Raw genomic sequence first — 25,268 nt, 5'->3', positions numbered from 1 at the left:
TTTAGAATATGTGCAGGTGATCTTTTAGTCAATATTTATGTAATGCTTTCTTTTTTATAGAATTTAGTATGAGCTGGTAGGGCACCAAGGGGCACTTGCAGAGTGCAACAACACTAGGGACTGGTTTACAATGAGGGCAGCAAAATAAAGCCATTAATATGACATTTCCACTTGTGCTCATTCCTTAGAATTATTCCATGTTTCTGGCTGTATTATAATAAGGAATTATTGTTTGTTTCCAAATATCTTTGAGCATAGACACAAAAGTAAAAAATATCTGTGAATGTAATAAGCATTAGTGTTTATGTTATAGAGGTACCAATTTTATCTCTGTATAAATGTATCTTTCCCCCTCAGCCACCATTGCTACAGTAATCATAATTGCTACCCTCTAACAAATTAGTACTTGATCTCACACAGAACCCTCCTTTTTTCACTTTATTTACAGAAAGTAATAGCACAATTCCAATTTCCAAAAACATTTTGATAAAATAACTGATACATGCCATCATAACACTTACTAAACATATACAAGTATGTCTGTGTAATTATATGATGATTTTAACATTAATTAACATTAAAATATTTATACACAGATATCATCGAACCACACATAACTTTATGTTTATGTAAGACAAGCCAATAACACAATTAAACAGTTACTTATAAAGCAAATATCTTTGAAATAATCTGTCTGCCTTAGAACATTTGAAAAAGGAAGACTGACAGTGAATATAGTCATAAGTACTTAAAGGGAATGTTTCATAAACATTCATAGTTGCATTAAATGAACTTAAACTAGTGAGAAAGTCTGCAGTTCTTATAAAGTTCCTTGCTTTTTGGGGTACCACAGTTGGCATATGGGAGTACTCTATGGCTCTTAGAATATTGGACATTCCTCACTGTGCGTAAAAGACCTTATTCATACTACACCAACCCTAAGGAAAATAATCCCCTGAGCACCCATAAAATATCCCAGATATTAAAAAAAGTGAATTGAGCTATTCAGCTCGCAAGCCCCTCAAGTTGCTTGTTAGCCTGAGTTCCTGACTTCAATTAATATAAGAGAAGAAGAAACATATTAGAATAAGTAGATGGCAGGAATCAGAAAGACATGATGAAATGTAGTTAGCAGTCGGGCTGAGATACAGATCTTTTTGTCCTTATCCTTATTCTTTAACTTCTCCAGGTACACCAGTAACATCTCAAATCCATGTATCCTCCTCTCTGTATAACAAATAGCCAAGTAGGAAAAAGTCAATGAGTTAAGCCCTTGTTTCTCAATCTGTGATCCATGTAACCACTGTGGGGTAACTGGAGCATTGGTTAGGGGTTCCCTTTAGTTTGTGCTAACCTGTGCTCAGGTAGGAAAATCCTTAGATTCCGATTCCAGCCTCCTAACACAGCTCAACCTAAAAAATGTTGATGGACCCCCATCAACCTTTTGATAGTCCAAAGTTGCAGAACTCACTGTACAGAACACGTTTTCTTTTTGCCACACTTCTAGAAATGTAAGATGTGCATGCATCATATGACTGTACGTTCGGATCTGATCTTAAGTTTTCAAAGTACGCAAATGTTATTGTCTGGACTGTGAAAAACATAGTTCGGGAGCTTAAAAATGCTGATAAATAGGCTCAAAAGTATTGGAATCAACCTTAATTTATGAAGTACACTCTATTAAATATTGTTTCTACACTTGCAAAGTTGCAGTAAAGTAAATAAATATATATCTGATAGTTAAATCTGTTATAATCAGTGAGTGCAATGTAATATTCATAAATAAAAAAATAAAAAAAATAAAAATTAGTTGTCAGTAATATTCCTGAATTTCAAATATTGAGGATAGGGAATTTTAGTGAATATTTTACAGCTCTTAAGCCACCTGGTGAGTTTAGTAAAATCATAATAATATTAATAAAAAAATAAAAAAATTAATTGCACTTGCTCAAATTCTGATTAACATTTCTTTTCACAGATACAACATAGAAATCCAAATTGAAAGACATGTTCACTTAGCTATATAAATTGAGATCTAGGCATTATGTGCATTTTTAAAATGTGTAGAAGTAGACGCATGTTGTCTATGTGTTCATATATATGTGTATGTTTGTGTTTAAAAGCTGGTAAACAACAGCTATCTTGAAGTTTAGAACATTTCTGAGATATTTTAACAATATTTGTAAACATATTACATGTTACTACCTGGTTTTAGAGACCTGTTTACATTCACACAATTTATAGTAATGTTCTTGCCTTGGTTTTTATGAACAATTAGAAAAACAAAGTCTGTAAGAGGATGTTTGACAAAACACACAGGCCCATATTTATCAAGCTCCATACGGAGCTCCAGACTCGCCAGAAACACAAGTTATGAAGCAGTGGTCTAAAGACCGCTGCTCCATAACCCTGTCCGCCTGCTCTGAGCAGGTGGACAGGAATCGCCGGAAATCAACCTGATCGAATACAATCGGGTTGATTGACACCTCCCTGCTTGCAGCCGATTGGCCACGAGTCAGCAGGGGGCGGCGTTGCACCAGCAGCTCTTGTGAGCTGCTGGTGCAATGTTAAATGTGGAGAGCGTATTGCTCTCCGCATTTAGCGTGGTCTTGCGGACATGATCCGCAGTGTCGGATCAGGTCCGCAAGACCTTTGATAAATTGGGGCCATTGTATCTGGAATATTTTTAAGCAGATAAAATAATTATATTTTAGTTTTAAGAGTTTCATAAGTGTTTGGACAGAACTCTTTATAAAGATGTTCGGTTAATGTGTTGCTTCCAGGAATCACAAATTGTTTTACATTTACATGATTCATGTAATTCCAAAAATGTGAACCATAAGAATCATTAAAATCTGGCAATACTTTCCAAACTTCAAAGAACGTTCTCCAAACTGCTGGTTGTAATTTGTAGAATCGTACAGGATTCAGGAAAGTGATGTTTCCACACATGAGATCCTCCAAAGCCTTAAAATTATGCTGAGAACAGAATTGTGCCAGAATTCTTGTTAATAATAAGGGACCTTGCTGTCCCCACACCTCTCCCTTATAGTTACGGACAAAGTCTTCCATGCATTTCCAGATGAAATCATGATGGGGAGAAAACCCAAGAGCTCCATTACTAGAATAAGTGGAGGACTCAGCTGCCAGAAAGTTTGTTACTGGAACTGCTTTAAATGAGATGATATCTGTGTCCATATACATGCCGCCATATTTCCAAATTAGGGCCAATCTGCAACCATCTGCGCTGACATGGCTCCAATAGCGTTCCGATTTAGGATCAACCTACAATTTAAGATAATACATTTTTTTATTTAAAAGAGATTTACGTCTTTGGAATCTGTTATAAATAATATAATTTTCAGAAGGGCATATAATCATTAATATGGATGTGCAAATATTACACACAGTGAGCTTAGAATCACACAAAAATATGCAAATTATGAGCAAAGATGATCTTATATTCCATAAATATGTAATATTTTTACTTTTTCATGGTATTGATAAAAATAATATTTTAAATGCATTTTTATATTTTGGTAGGGCTCTATCATGTTACAATGCAGTCACAAATATAAATAAAATCTCTGCATGTTCTCATTCTTTAGACTTCATGTTCATGTTTGTGTTATTTTAAAAAATTGGATTTTTTTACACAATGTCAAAGGTATTTTTGACTGCAACCACAATAATAAAACCCAATATGCTACCTACACTGTGCATGAACTCCTCCTGAATCCCACCACCATAATTAACCTGTCTTTAACAACTATAATGTACCTAAATGTCAACTGCAATAGCACCTTTGGTCCCAATAAACATTTTATTCAAACTCAATGATGGCCTTCCAATGCAACAATCTTTATCATCCAGGGAACTCCCCTATCATGACAAATGCAGCTGTTCCACATAACATTCAAGAAAACACTCCTAGATGATCACACTTATAACTCAAGGGTACCATACATCAATTCTCCTCCCTACTACCTTCAGCACCCAAGTGTCTGCCTTATATGACCCCTATCTCAATCATCCCTAGCACCAAGGACACCCCAAAATTACACTTTAAGGCATCCACCATTAGCATCAAAGATAACCTCCAACATGTTTTTGTGCCCAAAGGACCCCATGGCCTTTCCCACTCATTTCAACAAACCCTAGCACCCAAGGGAGACCCTGCATGACCTTCACAGTGCAAATATAATACCCCTAAAACCTTCCAAAAATCATAACAACACATTGTCTAAAAGACTCCCGAAAACCATTGGAACCCACAGTGGCCATTTAAAGTTTAAGCACCATGAGACATGAAATGCAAAGTAGAAACTGTCATTAATCCTATTTCCAACATTATTATTTTTGGTTATCATTTGAAACCATGATTTGCCTCCTTTACCAGCTATTTTTTGGTCCCCATCATCTTCACACTTCTCTGGTTAGAGTCCTCAAAGAAGTTCTCCATAACAATCAAGGACTTTCATAATAATGATGGTTCTTAATTTACAGATTTCTGAGACACTTGGATTGGCAATTATATTCACTAATTAGAGTGATTCTTATTCTGATTCTCACCATTATACTTCTTTGGAAGCATTTCATAATGATTGATGACCATTATATCAACTATGCACAAATACCTCATCTTCGAATAGACAATTTGAAGTATGTACTACTACTGAACATAATTGTCCATTTTTTTTTTTTTTTTTTGAAAATAATTTTTTTATTGAAGTTAAAGCATATATCATCACAACAAGGACTCGCCCTAAGGCCAACGTTGCAACAAAGAGAGTAATACATTGTCTATACAAAGGCATTATTGAGAGAGTAATATGCAAATACAGTAAGAGAAAAAAAAAAAAAAACATTTCAAATCTGGTTATGAAGATAGACAGTATCTTAGGCGAGATAAAAAAGAACTTCATTTTATATTATATTGTCAGCGTATGAACTCCACATTCTAATAATATTTTACCTAAGACCAAAATATCAGCCTGTGGAGGTTTAACATAAGTATCAGCCACTCTTGGGCCGAGAGATATAGGGGGAGGGGGATATTCAGCGGGTAAGCACCGCTATACGCATAGGGAGAGGGGTGGGGGGACGGAGCCATAAATAATTGTACGTAGCATAAGGTACCTGGTGTGGATTTAGAAGTGCCCGATCATAGACCTAGTAGCTGGGATACTAAAAAGCCAAATTAGATATGCCTTGGAAAGTTAGTCTACTTAGGAGCAGATAGTGGAGTAAAGTGACATCTTATTACAAAATGGAGTAGCTAGATAGGGGCCACAGGTCACTCTGCTGATTCATTCAGGGAGACTCAGACGATACTAGCATAAACTATAAAGAAATGTATACATGTCACAATAGTAGCACTTCACACAGGTTTTCAGGACTGGTCTAAAGAGCAGTGAAACAGACAATATATGAACTTAGACAAACATTGCGTATTAAACTTGTCCACTAGCTAAAATGGAGTATGATAAAAAAATATACACTTCTATATAACATTTGAGAAGACAGTAAACAGTTATATCTTGTAAATATAAGAACAAACATTTCCCAATCTGGCGTCTAATCTTTCCCTATTACTGGGCTATGAGAGCAGAATAATACTAAATATTTAGCCATTTATAAATATATGTTCAGTGCTAGAATCATTAAACATTAGCCTGTCTAAGATAGTTATATTTTAGTTAAGTGGTATGTATAGTAGTGATACCTGGAGTAACGTTACAGCCCAAAAATATGTATAAAATCAGGACTATGCATTCCTATATAGATATATATATATGCAAACTAAGCTAAGTAAATGCTATTGTTAATGGAGGGAGGAATTATTAAAAGGGAAAAAAGCATATATACTAAATTCGAGCTTTAGTTCCATTGACAGCATTGTAGACATATTTAACAATTAATCAGCTACTAAGCGCTAAGTGAAAGAGGGAAAAGAGCCCCTAGAAGATTAAGTAACCAGTGCCTAGTAGACTTCACATCAGACAGTTTGTATATGTCTTCCTTGACTATAGTCTGTGGGTATGGGAATTAGCTTAACACTCTACATAAGGTATAAATGATGTTTGCAGCCATCTTGGGGAAAGAGAAAAAAAAAAACCCACACAAACCAGGCATTGTATTCTCTCATGTGTACTGCATATTCAATTAGTGTATAGAATGTAAATAAATCTGTAGAAAAATACAGTAACATTAAGCAATACTTAAGTGATTAGCCTGTGGCTACTATAGATGAAGAGCAAATTATTTACATGCCCATCAGGGCTGCTGACTAAATAACATGTCGTCAAAGTGCATTTTTCAGATCCCTTAATCATCATGCTGGGCAAAATGTTATTCACATCATAGGCCATATGTTATCGGTCATGGCACAATAATAAATAAGCGTGTATATGTGGTAGGAAGGGCTATAGGTAGACAGCATAAAAGACACGTTTTTCATACAGTATAACGGCAATTAAAGGTAACCAGTAGGAACAGAACTTGGTACTAACTAAATGAGCAAAAACTATCCAAGCCTAGAGAGAAGTAGAACTAATTAAAACTTTTGTAAGCTAGGAGCAAAATAAACAGAGACATCAGTATTCTGTATTCATGCACTACCAAGGAAGCAGACCATATATTTTAGCAGGACTTAAAGATATAATTGAGTGCATAGGTGAAAACCCTGGGATAATTAGAATTCATGAACCAGTCCAGAACCGGGATGAGGAGAATACTTGATCCGGAGTAGGTGTCATGACTCCAACTGTAAGCTTGTGACTTGCCCCAGCTCAGCGTCAGATCTACGCTAACTAAAAAACTAAACAGGGGACTGCACAGGGGATACGGTAAAAGATAAGACTGCACAATTTGTATTGGGGGCTATTAAGAACAGTCTTGTATCGCAATGCGTTCCGGTGTGTTAGCCAATACCCACCGGCTTGCAGATGTCACAGTGCATATCTCTAGAATACCGCCAGCCAAGCCATAGCAACCGTCCAGTCACAGGGGTAAATCCGCTTGCGGCCTCACCATATCTGGCGAGCGGCTGAACCTCGCATGCCACAGCCGGAGCATCAGGGAGCAGACCTGTATCAGCCCAGGGACTGACAGCCAAAACATCGAGTTTCAATGACGAAGTTCCTTCAGGGTAGGGCCATAACTTCGCTAACAAGCCTGTTATAATATTGCTGGTGGGAGCTGCTTTTGGGACTAGTAGAGATCTAGCCTCCTGCTGCGCAGAGTGTGTTCCTTCCGTTGTAGTGATGATAGGCTGCAGGGGGCTTAGTTGAATGCTTAGAATCGTCGATTCCGCTGTATGGGGCTCATGACTTCTTTTATGTTCGGTTTGCATAATCATAGAATGTTGAGTAGTATCCCAGCTCACATGTGGGATGTCCAGTGTATATCCTCTGGATGTCTCTGCAAGCCCACTAGTTGTCGGCGCATCCTGGGTCTTGTTCATAGCTACCCTAAGCACCGCTATCAGTTCATTCTGATGAACATCCAAAGTGAGCATTAAGTCATGCAACAAAGACATAACTTGCTTCTCCATAGCTTGATATATGGTTGAATCCTTAACAGAGGTATCAGAACGTGGTTGATCTTCAAGATGGCGTATCACCCCACTTAGTCCACACAGCAGGCCAGAAAAATTCTTGTGCCGATGTGATATCTAAGATTATGTTTTTAACACCCTTTAAGCATTCATCTCAGTCTTCCAGACTTACTGAGAGTTAAAGCCTACTATAAGGATCCTTAGTGTGTTCAGAATAATAGTAAATTCAAACAGATAACAGGAGCTCTAGAGAGATGCGTCTCTCTGCTTCGGCAGTTGGCTCCGCCCCCCTAGCCGTCCATTTTTTTTTTTTTTTTTTTTTTTATATTGTGATGTTCTAATTATTGCTTCAATTATTATTTACACTAGTAGTCATTTTGTTGAACTGCCTATTAGAAGAGGTGGTAAAATAATACTACTTATGTTCAAATAATACCTTTTCCTAAACGGCAATTCAAATGACCACATTTAACAATAACCAGACTGACAATGTTCACTTCCAAGAACGTGTCCACCTAGAATCACGAGCAGCAGGCAGAAGTACGCTGTGGCTGCTTGTGCAATGCCACCCCGTGCTCACATGCAGCCAATTGCATTCAAGCAGGGGCTGTAAACCGCCCTGGTCTGACTTATCTGGAGTGATTTTAATCCACCATCTAAGAGCTAGCATACAGGTTCGGAAACAGTGGTCTAATGATCGCTGGTTCTTAAAGGGAAACCCAAAATTTTTCTTTCATGATTCAGACAGAGCATACAATTTTAAACAACTTCCCATTTTACTTCTGTTATCTAATTTGCTTCATTCTCTTGGTATCCTTTGTTGAAGGAGCAGCAATGTACTACTGGAAGCTAGCTGAATGGAAAATTGGGTTTCATGTTCCTTTAACTGTCGGCTGCAGACTCACTCATGTGTGCCTAAACCAAAGATGCTCCAAAGCTGCACACACAGCTTGATAAATAGAGCCCAAAGTATAAACTACTACTGAAAATGATTGTCCATTTTTTTTAATAATATTCTGATCCTAGTATTTCCTGATACCAGTATCATTTTATTTACAGTGATAGTCATTACCTTGAACTTCCTACTGGAACATACAATAAATAGCAATTAAAAAAAATTTAAACAAATATTCCAGAATTTCAGCTGGCTTCATAGGATACACATGCACTAAACACGTGCGCTAACAGTCATTTGCACTTGCAATAGGAAGTCATTTTGTGTCCATGCTCAATAGAGGACATTGGCTGCAAAAATCATGAGACAGAAAGCCAGCTGGGAACTTAAGTTATTATCATGGCAGTTTCCTTTCACCATTATAGGCAGTAGCTACACTGTGAAGTTCATAATGCTCATTTTCCAAAAAAAGTTAGTAAGTTGATTAGTGCTTAACACAATCTGTTTTTTTATATTTGCTTTAATAACATGTTGTTTCTTGCTTGTTTGTTTTTTACTAAAGGAACACTGTTTTATATCCCTATTTTGTATTCAGGCCAATATGTTAATTTTGTTTGGATATATAAGCCTTTGTTTGTCATAGAATGTGGTCTTTCCTGAAGAGATCATGCAGGGCGTCCTTGGGTATTAAAGAGGTATAGGGATAGACAGGGCCAGTGCTAGACTATTTTTGTGCCCTAGGCAAGACCAGCTATCTGCGCCCCCCTCCCCACCAAAAAAATAAATAAATTAAAGTAACAAAATATGAAACTGCTAGTGCATATTATTATTATTTTTATTAATAATAATAACAATGATTATAAACTTAAAAAATAGCCCTAGGTGAAATGGGATGCTTCCTATCACTGCCCTTACTGTTTGTGTGAGAGGAGCAGATAGGGTGATATGGGGAATGCATGATGTGTGTGTTTAGGGCAGGTAGGGTGAGCAGGGGGCTGTGTGTATGAGAGGGAGAGGCAGGTAGGGTGAACAGGGAACTGTTTGTGTAAGAGGGCAGCTAAGGTGAGCTGGGGGCCATATGTGTAGGCGTGTGAGCGATAGGCAGCTAGGGTGAGCTGGGGGCTGTGTGTGTATGTGTGTGAGAGATAGGCAGCTAGGGTGAGCTGGGGGCTGTGTATGTAGGAGTATGAGAGATAAGCAGCTAGGGTGAGCTGGGGGCTGTGTGTATAGCTGTATGAAAGATAGGCAGCTAGGGTGAGCTGGGGGCTGTGTATGTAGGTGTGTGAAAGATAGGCAGCTAGGCTGAGCTGGGGGTTGTGTGTGTAGGTGTGTAAGAGATAGGCAGCTAGGGTGAGATGGGGGCTGCGTGTGTAGCTGTGTGAAAGATAGGCAGCTAGGGTGAGCTGGGGGCTGTGTGTGTAGGTGTATGGGAGATAGGTAGCTAGGGTGACCTGAGGGCTGTGAATGAATGTGTGTAAAAGGTAGGCAGCTAGGGTGAGCTGGGGTCTGTGTGTGTAGGTGTGTGAGAGATAGGCAGTTAGGGTAGGCTGAGGGCTGTGTGTGTAGGTGTGTGAGAGATTGGCAGCTAGGGTGAGCTGGGGGATGTGTGTGTAGGTGTGTGAAAGATAGGTAGCTAGGTTGAGCTGGGGGCTGTGTGTGTAGGTGATTGAAAGATAGGCAGCTAGGGTGAGCTGGGGGCTGTGTGTGTAGGTGTGTAAAAGATAGGCAGCTAGGTTGAGCTGGGGGCTGTGTGTGTAGGTGATTGAAAGATAGGCAGCTAGGGTGAGCTGGGGGCTGTGTGTGTAGGTGTGTGAAAGATAGGCAGCTAGAGTGAGCTCTGGACTGTGTGTGTAGGGCAGGTAGGGTGAACTGGGGCTGTGTGTGTAGGTGTATGTGTAGGACAGGTAGGGTGAACTGGAGCTGTGCGTGTAGGTGTATGTGTAGGGCAGGTAGGGTGAGCTGGGGACTGTGGGTGTATGTGTGTAGGGCAGGTAGGATGAGCTGGGGGCTGTTTGTGTGTAGGGCAGGTAGGTATGGGGAGGGAGAGGGAGAGAGGGAGGGAGGGAGGGAGAAGGAGAGAGAGAGCAAGGGAGGGAGGGAGAGAGGAAGAGGGAGGGAGGGAGAGAGGTAGAGAGGGAGAGAGGGAGAGGGAGGGAGAGGGAGATGGGTTAGGAGATGTTTTCTTCTGTTAAAGGGGCATAGAAGTATAGCACTGAAATATAAAATGTTTAAATTTTAGTAGAACAGACAAATTAGAAAGTCTGGGAAGGGATATTGATGAAATTTTAATTTTATCTCACCAAAAATACTATTACACACATATTAAAGGTACGCTATGGGTTCCATAATACCAATCCATGTACATTTGCTGGGCATATTATCTCAGAGATTTCTGATAATAAGTTCTACTTGATATAGGTCGTCACAGATCGCTTACCTGTAATTAACATTGTCAGTATTTTTCCCTTCACCTGCAGCATCTTCCTTGGTGTTGCCATAACCAGCAGCCAGCACCTACCAGCAAGCAGTGTTCAAGAACAGTATCCCCAGAGACACCAGCAGGTACAGGTAGCACAGCCAGTCCAGGAGTACCAGGGGCAACACATAGAGAAGCAATGCAGGGGTCAAACCCATGTCAGAGCTCTGAGCTGGAAAACCTTAACAACAGGCAGGAGAAGATAAAACACACAACTGTGTGAGGCTGTGAGCCCAGAGTGAAGAGGAAGATGCTTCATGACTGGCACAGGAGGGGTGTAAGAAATTAAAGAATTTCAAGGAGCATTAAAAAAGTAGGTAAAGTGAGTGCCAGGTGGAAGACTGTGTGAATACAGCCCATCCACCAGGAGTGATGTCATTAGCCTGTGCTGCTTAATATGGTTGCTCAGGGATAGCTGCAGCAGCGTCTTAAGGTGGATTAGACTGTGGCACACAATGATCTGATATTGACAGCAGTCACAGCACAGCCTAGGCGGCTGTCTAACTTGCCTAGTGGGAGCACCAGTCCTCTGAATAGGTGTTTTAAAGTGGAAAATGTTTCATGGTTGGGATGGCTGTGGTTAGTAATAAGATGGATGGTGCATCTAAGAAGCCAATGGTAAGTTGCATTAGAGAGGTTAATACAATGACTTTTAATGTATTGAGGTTTAGTGCAGTAGGGGCAAAGCACAGTTAAGAGTTAAGGTAAGGGGTTCAGGAGGTAAGGTTTAAGGGAGGTGAAAAGAATCCTGTGTAGCAGGGGGGGTTAATGTAGTTGGAGAAGGTAAAATTTAGGTGCTGGGAGTATTGGAGTACTGTGGCTAAATCAAGTGTAGAAGGAGTACCCGCAAAGGATGGAGGTTCTGGTTAATGTTTAGTTGTTAGAGGAAGTTGGGCATGCAAGATGTTAATTGTAGTAGGTAAAATCCAGTACAATACATGGAGTTTTTAGGTGCTAGGTGCTTCCTAAGGTAAAACATTGTTGAAAGAGAGATAGTGAAGTTTATTTTGATGTTGAGAAAGCACTTAATGCAAGGGGTCACAGGAGTTTTTTAATTTAAGAAAAATATTTAACTATAAGATATTTACATTTTCATAACATTTTAAAGCTATGCTAACTTCTAAATTTCTGCTCTACTAACTTCTGAAATCATAGAAGGGTTACTTCCTTATTAGAAGGCTTACTTCCTTATTAGAAGGCTTACTTCCTCATTAGAAGGGTTAGTTCCCCTTCTTATTAGAAGGGTTACTTCCTCATTAGAAGGGTTAGTTCCCCATTAGAAGGGTTACTTCTTATTAGAATGGTTACTTCCTCATTTGAAGGTTTACTTCCTCATTAGAAGGGTTACTTCTTATTAGAATGGTTACTTCCTCATTTGCAGTTTTACTTTCTCATTATAAGGGTTACTTCTTATTAGAATGGTTACTTCCTCATTTGAAGGTTTACTTCCTCATTAGAAGGGTTACTTCATCGTTTTAGAATACATTTAAGTTTCCATCCATTCCTAGGTTCATATATAATGTAATTAAATAAATAAATAAATCAGCAACACAAACACATTGGCCTAGATTTGGAGTTCGGCGGTAGCCGTCAAAACCAGCGTTAGAGGCTCCTAACGCTGGTTTTGGCCGCCCTCTGGTATTTGGAGTCAGTGATTAAAGGGTCTAACGCTCACTTTTCAGCCGCGACTTTTCCATACCGCAGATCCCCCTACGCCATTTGCGTATCCTATCTTTTCAATGGGATCTTCCTAACGCCGGTATTTAGAGTCGATTCTGAAGTGAGCGTTAGAGCTCTAACGACAAAACTCCAGCCGCCTGTAAATAGCAGGAGTTAAGAGCTTTCTGGGCTAACGCCGGTTCATAAAGCTCTTAACTACTGTACCCTAAAGTACACTAACACCCATAAACTACCTATGTACCCCTAAACCGAGGTACCCCCACATCGCCGCAACTCGATTAAATTTTTTTAACCCCTAATCTGCCGACCGCCACCTACATTATACTTATGTACCCCTAATCTGCTGCCCCTAACCCCGCCGACCCCTATATTATATTTATTAACCCCTAACCTGCCCCCCACAACGTCGCCGCCAGCTACTTAAAATAATTAACCCCTAATCTTCCGACCGCAAAGCGCCGCCACCTACGTTATCCCTATGTACCCCTAATCTGCTGCCCCTAACACCGCCGACCCCTATATTATATTTATTAACCCCTAATCTGCCCCCCTCAACGTCGCCGACACCTGCCTACACTTATTAACCCCTAATCTGCCGAGCGGACCGCACCGCTACTATAATAAAGTTATTAACCCCTAACCCGCCTCACTAACCCTATCATAAATAGTATTAACCCCTAATCTGCCCTCCCTAACATCGCCGACACCTACCTTCAATTATTAACCCCTAATCTGACGACCGGAGCTCATCGCTACTATAATAAATGGATTAACCCCTAAAGCTAAGTCTAACCCTAACACTAACACCCCCCTAACTTAAATATAATTTACATCTAACGAAATAAATTAACTCTTATTAAATAACTTATTCCTATTTAAAGCTAAATACTTACCTGTAAAATAAATCCTAATATAGCTACAATATAAATTATAATTATATTGTAGCTATTTTAGGATTAATATTTATTTTACAGGCAACTTTGTAATTATTTTAACCAGGTACAATAGCTATTAAATAGTTAAGAACTATTTAATAGTTACCTAGTTAAAATAATAACAAATTTACCTGTAAAATAAATCCTAACCTAAGATATAATTAAACCTAACACTACCCTATCAATAAATTAATTAAATAAACTACCTACAATTACCTACAATTAACCTAACACTACACTATCAATAAATTAATTAAACACAATTCCTACAAATAAATACAATTAAATAAACTAGCTAAAGTACAAAAAATAAAAAAGAACTAAGTTACAAAAAATAAAAAAATATTTACAAACATAAGAAAAATATTACAACAATTTTAAACTAATTACACCTACTCTAAGCCCCCTAATAAAATAATAAAGCCCCCCAAAATAAAAAATTCCCTACCCTATTCTAAATTAAAAAAGTTACAAGCTCTTTTACCTTACCAGCCCTGAACAGGGCCCTTTGCGGGGCATGCCCCAAGAATTTCAGCTCTTTTGCCTGTAAAAAAAAACATACAATACCCCCCCCCAACATTACAACCCACCACCCACATACCCCTAATCTAACCCAAACCCCCTTAAAGAAACCTAACACTAAGCCCCTGAAGATCTTCCTACCTTGTCTTCACCATCCAGGTATCACCGATCCGTCCTGGCTCCAACATCTTCATCCAACCCAAGCGGGGGTTGGCGATCCATCATCCGGTGGCTGAAGAGGTCCAGAAGAGGCTCCAAAGTCTTCCTCCTATCCGGCAAGAAGAGGACATCCAGACCGGCAAACATCTTCTCCAAGCGGCATCTTCGATCTTCTTCCATCCGGTGCGGAGCGGGTCCATCTTGAAGCAGGCGACGCGGATCCATCCTCTTCTTCCGTTGTCTCCCGACTAATGACGGTTCCTTTAAGGGACGTCATCCAAGATGGCGTCCCTCGAATTCCGATTGGCTGATAGGATTCTATCAGCCAATCGGAATTAAGGTAGGAATTTTCTGATTGGCTGATGGAATCAGCCAATCAGAATCAAGTTCAATCCGATTGGCTGATCCAATCAGCCAATCAGATTGAGCTCGCATTCTATTGGCTGTTCCGATTAGCCAATAGAATGCGAGCTCAATCTGATTGGCTGATTGGATCAGCCAATAGGATTGAACTTGATTCTGATTCGCTGATTCCATCAGCCAATCAGAAAATTCCTACCTTAATTCCGATTGGCTGATAGAATCCTATCAGCCAATCGGAATTCGAGGGACGCCATCTTGGATGATGTCCCTTAAAGGAACCGTCATTAGTCGGGAGACAACGGAAGAAGAGGATGGATCCGCGTCACCTGCTTCAAGATGGACCCGCTCCGCACCGGATGGAAGAAGATCGAAGATGCCGCTTGGAGAAGATGTTTGCCGGTCCGGATGTCCTCTTCTTGCCGGATAGGAGGAAGACTTTGGAGCCTCTTCTGGACCTCTTCAGCCACCGGATGATGGATCGCCAACCCCCGCTTGGGTTGGATGAAGATGTTGGAGCCAGGACGGATCGGTGATACCTGGATGGTGAAGACAAGGTAGGATGATCTTCAGGGGCTTAGTGTTAGGTTTGGGTTAGATTAGGGGTATGTGGGTGGTGGGTTGTAATGTTGGGGGGGGGGTATTGTATGTTTTTTTTTACAGGCAAAAGAGCTGAAATTCTTGGGGCATGCCCCGCAAAGGGCCCTGTTCAGGGCTGGTAAGGTAAAAGAGCTTGTAACTTTTTTAATTTAGAATAGGGTAGGGAATTTTTTATTTTGGGGGACTTTGTTATTTTATTAGGGGGCTTAGAGTAGGTGTAATTAGTTTAAAATTGTTGTAATATTTTTCTTATGTTTGTAAATATTTTTTTATTTTTTGTAACTTAGTTCTTTTTTATTTTTTGTACTTTAGCTAGTTTATTTAATTGTATTTATTTGTAGGAATTGTGTTTAATTAATTTATTGATAGTGTAGTGTTAGGTTAATTGTAGGTAATTGTAGGTAGTTTATTTAATTAATTTATTGATAGGGTAGTGTTAGGTTTAATTATATCTTAGGTTAGGATTTATTTTACAGGTAAATTTGTTATTATTTTAACTAGGTAACTATTAAATAGTTCTTAACTATTTAATAGCTATTGTACCTGGTTAAAATAATTACAAAGTTGCCTGTAAAATAAATATTAATCCTAAAATAGCTATAATATAATTATAATTTATATTGTAGCTATATTAGGATTTATTTTACAGGTAAGTATTTAGCTTTAAATAGGAATAAGTTATTTAATAAGAGTTAATTTATTTCGTTAGATGTAAATTATATTTAAGTTAGGGGGGTGTTAGTGTTAGGGTTAGACTTAGCTTTAGGGGTTAATCCATTTATTATAGTAGCGATGAGCTCCGGTCGTCAGATTAGGGGTTAATAATTGAAGGTAGGTGTCAGCGATGTTAGGGAGGGCAGATTAGGGGTTAATACTATTTATGATAGGGTTAGTGAGGCGGATTAGGGGTTAATAACTTTATTATAGTAGCGGTGCGGTCCGCTCGGCAGATTAGGGGTTAATAAGTGTAGGCAGGTGGAGGCGACGTTGTGGGGGGCAGATTAGGGGTTAATAAATATAATATAGGGGTCGGCGATGTTAGGGCAGCAGATTAGGGGTACATAGGGATAACGTAGGTTGCGGCGGTTTACGGAGCGGCAGATTAAGGGTTAAAAAAAATATGCAGGGGTCAGCGATAGCGGGGGCGGCAGAATAAGGGTTAATAAGTGTAAGGTTAGGGGTGTTTAGACTCGGGGTATATGTTAGGGTGTTAGGTGCAGACGTAGGAAGTGTTTCCCCATAGGAAACAATGGGGCTGCGTTAGGAGCTGAACGCTGCTTTTTTGCAGGTGTTAGGTTTTTTTTCAGGTCAAACAGTCCCATTGTTTCCTATGGGAGAATCGTGCACGAGCACGTTTTTGAGGCTGGCCGCGTCCGTAAGCAACTCTGGTATCGAGAGTTGCATTTGCGGTAAAAATGCTCTACGCTCCTTTTTTGGAGCCTAACGCAGCATTTGTTTGAACTCTCGATACCAGAGTTAAATTTATGGTACGGCCAGAAAAAAACCCGCGGAGCGTTAACAGCCCTTCTACCGCCAAACTCCAAATCTAGGCCATAATTTGCAAGTTCAACTGATGGGGTGGGGGGGGGCAATATGGTTAGATTTAATTGCAGTGAGTGCCTGTGAGTTAATTGCTTTGAGGGGGACTAGGACAGCAACCGTTAGATTTATTTTAGTAGGAAGAGTAACTAATTTATGTTTATGCAAATAAAATCAGCTGTGAAAGTGCTTTTTAGATTCATGAATAGAGAGGTCAGCAGCAGTAATGTCACACAGAGTTGTCACGGTCATAGGATACGGATACTGTAAATATGTCCTGGTGAGTCCCGTAAAAAATTAAATCTGTTGATATTACTTGGAAGTTGCTGCAGTACTTGAGCTAGAACATTTTTGAGTGGCTCATTTATGGTAGCTCACTGTCCACTATTAGAGTAGAACACAAAAATACAATTCTGCTCAAGGAATTAGGAAAGGCAGGCAATAAGCATATGGTAATAGTGGTGCTGGAGTAAAAACAGAAATACAAATACAAATAAAAAAAAACAATTTAGACTCTAAAATTGCACTCTTGCCTTATGCCTTAAGTTCAAATCCATTGGAAAATACTTTTCAGGCATTTACTGCTGGGCTTTGGACTTTTAAAATTCAATACCTTGGATTGGCTTAGCCCTTAAGCGATATCCAAAATGTATTTTACTAAGCTATAGCACTGTACCTGTGAATTTATTCTTTGAAATAGATTTTACAACTCTTTCACACACAAGTCTCCTAGGGTAAGATGTTATTCTTGGTTGTGTATTTGCTCTCCATTTGGACATTTAATATTGCCTTTTCACACATTGGGTTAGATTATATTATACAAATTCAGTCTGTCATGACTAGTATTATTACAAATTGAACAAGCCAGAAACATGGGGCTCACAGGAGGCCCAATGAAGCTAAGAATAAACCTCCGGAAAACATAATTTTGCAAGGATTATATAACTAAATGGTTCAATGAGCACCAAATCCTCATTTAATACAGCTAGCCATTTACTCAACACTGTATCAAATGTAATTTAGAATTTTTAAATCTGATTGTCTACTATAAAAAGTAAATTTTCAGAGCTGTTTTTTATTAGCCATGCCTACTTTCCTAAAGTGGCTTCTAAAATATGGATGTAATGTGAATATAAGTTAAAATATTTATGGATATTTGTTAGGCTTGATGCACACATGTCCTATTTTAGTTTTGTGGTCATATGCTAACACTATCTTACCTTTAAATACCAGGAGAGAAGAGGGGTATCCTTAAATATTTCCTCCATTTTCAAAGCGAAAATGTAGACATTCTCAAATGATGAGAGAGCTGGAAAACGTGCCCGTACTTTTTTTTGATCATCTTCTAAAGTTACATTGACCAATCCTTTCATGAAGAGAACGACAGGGCGATCAGGGTATACACGAGCTGCTGATTCAACAGCGCATGTGACTAAATGAGTTGGTGTCAAAACGTCCATGGTCTCCAGAAATATGATGCCATTTCCTTGATTTAGAGGGTTGCTTGAACCGAAAATATTTAGGTTTGTGCTTTCTTTTGAGGAAATATCAACAAACGGTATAAAAGAGGTGCTCTCTTTAAAAGTCACTTTATATATGTAGCCTATGCCTATCATGAGTAATAACAAACCAAAGATACGTATGGTATTTTTCTTGGTTACCATATCTGTTGATCAATCTGCAAGAAAAAGAAACAAAATGGCTTCATGAAAGTCTGTAGATAAAAATGTAGATGTATTAAGGTTATGGTCATATAAAGAAACACTGGAGAAAATAAAATCATGTCAAACTCTTTTCAGATTTAGAAAGTCCCCTTTTATTCACAATCTTACATTTCAGATTTGGGCAGGATTTGTCTTTCTTTAGGTTATACTAGTTCTGATTCTGCTTTCATTTGCATTTACAGCTTATCATACAATCTTTCGTTTTAGGCACTCCCAAAAATATCCTATCATTTTTTTTTCATTTTTTTTTTTCATTTTTTTTCCCAACAAGATTCTCATTAAAGTATATGAGACAGATAAATGCTATTGCAATCTTTACATATAGAATAGAATTAGTTTCATCTAATCTTGTGTTCAAGGAATTATAATATATCAGTAAGCACAATCATTTCTCTCTTTACTGTCAGTTATCATCCACTTTGTTGCTCCTTCCATTATAAACCTTATTTTACAAACATAAAAATCCTCTAGGCAAATGTATGTCTTTATAGCTATTGCATGCTTTTGACCATACAGTTCTAAGCCTGTATGAATTATAAAGAATCCTTTAAAGGGACAGTATACTCAGAAATGTAAACCTAAAAATTACATGTGCAACATGTATTCAACATAAGTTTCATTTATCAATTTAAAAAAAAACTTTTTTTGTATACTATTTATTTGATCGCTAAACTTTTACCCCTTATGTGTTCACTGTCTGGCTACAAAACCGCCACTTTTTTTTCTAGTTTTTAAGAATTAGAGATCAACCTATAGTGATGATATCTGACACGCTATGCACCAGATTAGTGAACGCGCACACGATCATCTTCTTCAGTTCTCCTCTTTTCTAAGTTATGTGCATGCCCATAATCCTACGTTCACGGGAAGCGATCGATGCTTCCAACATTGTATACAATAGATCAAGCGCCAAATTTTGCAATTGCGCATTTGGGGCCCGATATGCAGCGTTGCCCGCAAAAGCCGGCGACGCCGAAATTTGCGCTGGTTTGGTATCACATATACAGCGTAACCTAGAAGTTACGCTCGTATATTTTTGCCTTCGCCCGTAGTTTTTTGGGCCATAGGCAGGTATACCAAACCAGTGCAGTTTGGTATCCAATATACAGCGTAAGGACTTATGTGGCAAAAATGGAGAAATCTTACTCCATTTTCACCTCACCACAAAATGCAGCCGTAGTAAGCCTTACGCTTACTACGTCTATTGGAGCCCTGTAACTCCCTAAACTACCTGCTAAATAAAACCTAACACCTAACGCATGTGCAATGTCTATCTACCTGTCAACCACGATCCCCCCCGCAATCCCTAATAAAGTATTTAACCCCTAAACCGCCGCTCCCAGACCCCGCAGCCACCTACATTAAAAGTATAACCCCCTAATGTGATCCCCCTACACCGTCGCCAGCTACATTACATACCCCCTAAAGTGAGCCCCTACCCCGCCGCCATCTACCTTACCTACCCCCTAAAGTGAGCCCCTTACACCGCCGCCATCTACCTTACCTACCCCCTAAAGTGAGCCCCTTACACCGCCGCCATCTATTTTATAAATATTAACCCCTAATTTAATCCCCCTACACCGCCGCCAGCTATATTAACTATATTAACCCTAATTATATTAGGGTTAATATAGTTAATATAGTTATTATATTATATATATTAACTATATTAACCCTAATTATATTAGGGTTAATATATATATTTTTTTTTTTTATTATTATTTATTTATACGTGCCAACAGTGTAAAAGAAAAAACACACAGTATCAAATTAAAACATATTACAGGAGTAAGACCACCTCGCAGGGTGATAAATAAAAAACCCCCCCCAAAAAAAACATACCAGGCATTTTAAGGTTTCACACATACCATCCCTTTCAATCTGGCAAAATACGACAAGTTAGGATCTACTACATACATTATAAACCACCGTAGTATATATACTTAAATATAAGAAAGCTTATCTAAAAAGTGTAATAGAAAATAAATATATATATAAAAAAAAAAAAAAAAAAAAGAAGAAAAAATAACCCTGGTCTCTTCAATACATTGTAATCAGTTACTGGCTACTGAATAATAAAAAAAACAAACAACAACAAAAAAAAAAAAGCAAATCTTTCAAGATTTTCTACTTTTACACTGAAGCACTTTTTATCTTGACACAAAAAAATATAAAAAAAGCAACAAAAAAAAAAAAAACTAAGGAAAAATGGGAAGAAAAAAAAACAACGAAAACATATCCTTCTCTCTCGCGAGCTCCTCTCCCCCCCCCCACCCTCCCATTATATAAATCTAGGGACAAAATTCGATCCGTCTCGCTTCTTAACGATAATATGTTATGTGTCTCTATAGTTCCTAATCCATTCTACTGGAAATTCACCCAGTATCGCTAAATCACCGAAACATTCTGAACTAAAAAATGGATATACTATCGACTTTTGAATGCTTTCCGTGTATGTCTTAATTATCGGAAGCCATCCTACTAAAAATTTCCTGACTTCCTTTTCTTGTGCTTCTCTAAGATGAAAGGACTCATACAATATATGCATCTGGATTTCCTTAATGAACACTAAAAAATTAGGCATTTTATTAGCTTTCCAGTTTTTCACTATCAATTGTCTGACCAACAATATAATTATATTTAGGATTTTTTTGTGTAATAATACTTCCTGACTGGCATAATTAAGGAAAAAAATACAGTCTGCATCTAGGCAGATCTTTAGTTTAAAAATATTGTTAAACCAATAAGCACCTTCTTCCAAAATTGTCCAACCTTAGGACACTCAAAAAACATATGTAAAATGTCTGCGTTAATGAAGAGACATCGTGGACAAGAAAAAGTTTGACTAGTAAACATTTTAGACAATTTTAACGGTGTACAATAAAAATTGTTAATAAGTTTCATATGGCTCTCTTTCCAGCTCATTGGTATCCTACATTTATTAACTATTTTACAACTAACCCTAATTGTCTCTTGATCCGTCCCTGGAGTCACTAAACTCCATTTATCCTGGAGGATTTCTATCCATGCATTACTCTGCTTGGCCAGCATAATACTATACAGTATAGATATTGAAGGGGCCTTAACTCTAGCGATAGTGATACTGGGTCTTATTTCAAACAATGCGACCGCCCCACCACCATCCCAATCCTTAGATTTGATGTAATGACAGACTTGTAGATATGGAAACAAATTATTACTTGGGAGATCAAACTGTCTCTTTAAATTATCAAAGGAAGTTATTCCTGCACCTTCTATAAAAAATTGATATACTGTCTTTAGTCCTTTCGCAGACCATGCTCTAAATACCTTCTGATTAATCCCTGGGGTAAACTCAGGGTTACCCATTAAGGGTAGATATTCAGAGAATGAGTAATCCTGGCCTATAATAGAACATAGATTTTGCCAGGCTTGAATTATATTTTTAACCGAGCTTAGACTTTTAATATTACTAGGCAAATCTTTGATCTGAACATGTAATAACGCTTTCACTGAAAATGGAAAAACTAAAAATGTTTCAATATCCTTAGTGGAGAACCAGCTTGTTTCAGCGAGCCAATCTAACGCAATTTTCCCCAGGGCGGCCAAATTATACAGCTTTATATTAGGTAATGCTAATCCCGCGTATTCGCGAGTTTGCATCAGTTTTTCTAACGCAATTCGTGATTTATTCTTTCCCCGCCAGATAAACTGCGAAAAGCTTGAGTTTAATTTCCTCAAATCTTCTTTTTTTAACATTAATGGTAAATTCTGTAATGGAAAAAGTAACTGCGGAAAGATAATTGTCTTTATAAGGCTAACTTTGGCAGATATTGAAAGCGGGAAAACAGCCCAAAGTTTCAGATCTGTAAAGATTTTCTGAAAAAGCGGTTGAAAGTTGAGATCGTACCACTTTTCTGGATTTCTATGTAATAAGATCCCTAAATATTTTAATGAGTCAACTACTTTAAATGGAGTATTAACTGTCTTCGTACAGCTTTTATCGATCCACATTATTTCACTTTTATTATAATTTATCTTGTATCCTGAGAAAGAACTAAAGAGATCTAAACACTCTAATACTTTAGGAATAGACTTGGGTGTATTATATAAACTTATTAAAAGATCGTCTGCATATAAAAAGATTTTAAGCGCTGTTCCACCTATAGTAATCCCTTCCAACACTTCCCTTAGCCAAATAGCCAGCGGTTCTAACGCTAGGTTGAACAGGAGGGGGGATAATGGACACCCTTGTCTAGTACCTTTTTTAAGTCTTATCCCAGGTGTTAAAGAATTGTTAATCAATAGATAAGATATAGGACTTTGATAAATATTGCGAATACACCGCACAAATTGGTTTTTAAAACCAAACTTTCCCAGTGTTTGAAATAAATAATCCCATTCAATAGAATCAAATGCTTTAACTGCATCGAGAGTTAATAGTGCCATATCATTTTTAGAATCTTTACGAGTACCTTTTTTTAAGGTCCAAATATAATCTAATAGGGTAATAATTTTCCACATGTTTTTGGATGGGTTCCTTAATGCCATAAATCCCGACTGATCGGGGTGTATAATTTGGTCCATGCATTTCATTAATCTAGCTGCCAATATAGAAGTCAAGATCTTCTAGTCTACATTGAGGACCGAGATAGGTCTATAAGAAGCTGGATCCTCTAAATCTTTATCTTTTTTAGGTATTAATGAGATATTAGCCGCTACGAAATATTCTGACGGTGGGATACTATTGATAAAATAGTTATTATAAAGTTTTTCAAGAGAAGGTGTGATTTCTTCCACTAAAATTTAATAATATTCTGCCGGGAGGCAATCTGGACCAGCAGCTTTATTTAATTTCGTTTTCTCGATTCTATCCTCTATTTCTTTAGCTGTAATAGGTGCATTCAGATTCTCAAGAAGATTTTCTGCTACTCGAGGTATTTGTATTTGTGCCCAAAACTTCTCTTGATTCTGTTTATGATTACAACAGCACGTATATAGCCCTTGGTAGTAATTAAAGAAGGTCTTGCTGATATCTGTCGATTCAGTATATCTCTTATCTTGATCTCTAATGGCTAATATAAGATTTTTCTTTTTTCTACACTTTACTAGATTTGCAAGATGTTTAGCTGAACATCCATAATATCCTTTGAAACGTAAATTCAGTTTTGTCTCCTCTTCTAAAAATTTCTGTTTCAAGAACAGATCTCTTTCCAGTCTAGCACTCCGATACCTTTCCCAGTATACACTATTTGGGTCAACTACATATTTCCTATAACTGTTTCTTACTTGTTTAGCTAGTTGGGATTCTCTAGCACTGTCTTTCCGCTTCTTTTTGCACATATAAGATTTTATTTCTCCTCTTAAAAAGGCTTTAGAAGCTTCCCAGAATGTTTCAATTTTTTGAAAATATGATATATTAAGAGTACAATAATCTTTCCATATCTGTTTTAGCCATAACTTAAATCTTATATTTTTATATAGATAGCGTGGGAAGGCAATGCTTGTGTTCTTTTTTGCTGGGTTTATTAACGATTGGAATGATAGCGAGACGATCGCATGGTCCGAGACGACTATATCCCCAATAGAGGGCTCCATTTTTTGTACGGCAAGAGATTCCGAGATTAGTATGAAATCAATTCTAGAAGATGTCTTATAGGTTTTAGACTCACAGGAGTAAGCATGCAGATCAGGATTGTACAGTCTCCAGACATCAAATACTTTTAAATGATAGCAAAATTTTTTCATGTATTTAGCATGTTTATTGTGTAGAGTAAGGTTTTTTTTGGAAAATCTGTCTATCTCCGGACATAATGAAAGGTTAAAATCACCCCCTATTACTAATTTTCCTGCTACAAATGGAAATAGTTTACTTTTAATCCTTTCTCAAAATGTTTTAGAGAAAACATTTGGTGCATAAATATTACAGAGGACTAATTTTATTCCGTCAATTTGAATTTGTAATAGAATGTACCGTGCCTCAGGATCTAATTCGTATTGTGTTATTTGATATGATAAATTTTTATTTATAAGGATAGCAACCCCTAATTTCCTATTTCTACAAGGTGTAGCTAGTACTTCTCCTACCCACCTAGATCTCAGTTTGGAAATTTCAGTATCCTTTAAATATGTTTCCTGTAAAAAAACTATACTTGGCTTTTGAAGACCTAACTTTTTAATTATTAGTTTCCGTTTTATTGGGTTAGTAATGCCCCCCACATTCCAAGAAAGGATCTTGAGATTATCTATTTTATCAGACATATTTGTTAATGAGATGGAGATTTTACTCTATTTACTAGATCTGTTCCCATACCATCTATCTTCCCTCTTAAATGTTTAAGTACTCTGCGTTCCCTGGTTTCTATACTACCAATTCTTCACCTATTACTCTTACCCTAGGGGCGAGAGGGGGGGGGGTAGAGCGGCGAGCGGGAGGGAAAAAAAAAAAAAAAGGGGGAAACACGCATTCCTTACAAAATAAACCAACTTAACAAGGCAATTAAAAGACTCCATCTTGAATAATAAGATACTATTTAAACATCATCTATCACTCTATAGTTTCAATGTATTCTTTTACTTTAGCAGCCTCAGAGAATACAATCTTATTACCGTTTTCATTTACTATAATTTTAGCAGGGTATATCAGGCGGGCATTTATACCTTTGTTAATCAATGTTGTGCACAGGGGTGACATGGCTTTCATTTTTTGTAGTGTCTCGTTGGAAAAATCTTGAAACAACAAAACTTTCTTATCATCAATAGTAAAAGTATTAAATTTCCTGTATAGCCTCAGTATCTCTATTTTATCTTGGAATTTCAATAATTTAAATATACCTACCCT

At 37.8% G+C, this 25,268-nt stretch overlaps 1 protein-coding gene across 6 annotated transcripts in view; it reads right to left on the bottom strand.

Annotated features, from left to right (window-relative positions):
• LOC128656084 (alpha-1,4-N-acetylglucosaminyltransferase-like) overlaps positions 1-25,268 on the bottom strand; it is a 179,920-nt gene that overhangs the window by 3,046 nt on the left and 151,606 nt on the right. For 5 of the 6 annotated variants that reach the window (XM_053709766.1, XM_053709764.1, XM_053709767.1 and 2 more), the window contains exons 2-3: positions 17,945-18,402; positions 424-3,285 (exon numbers count right to left, since the gene is read on the bottom strand). In XM_053709766.1, coding sequence (XP_053565741.1) covers positions 2,704-3,285; positions 17,945-18,388 — 1,026 coding nt within the window. In that variant the 5' untranslated portion in view covers positions 18,389-18,402 and the 3' untranslated portion in view covers positions 424-2,703. Of the gene's footprint in view, positions 1-423; positions 3,286-17,944; positions 18,403-25,268 lie in introns of those variants that run through there. The other variant, XM_053709770.1, reaches the window with a different exon arrangement.

This window comes from Bombina bombina, chromosome 4, assembly GCF_027579735.1.
Source record: "Bombina bombina isolate aBomBom1 chromosome 4, aBomBom1.pri, whole genome shotgun sequence".
NCBI lineage: Eukaryota > Metazoa > Chordata > Amphibia > Anura > Bombinatoridae > Bombina > Bombina bombina.
Note: the sequence above shows the minus strand (reverse complement) of the source record. Positions and strands in the feature narration are given on the sequence as shown.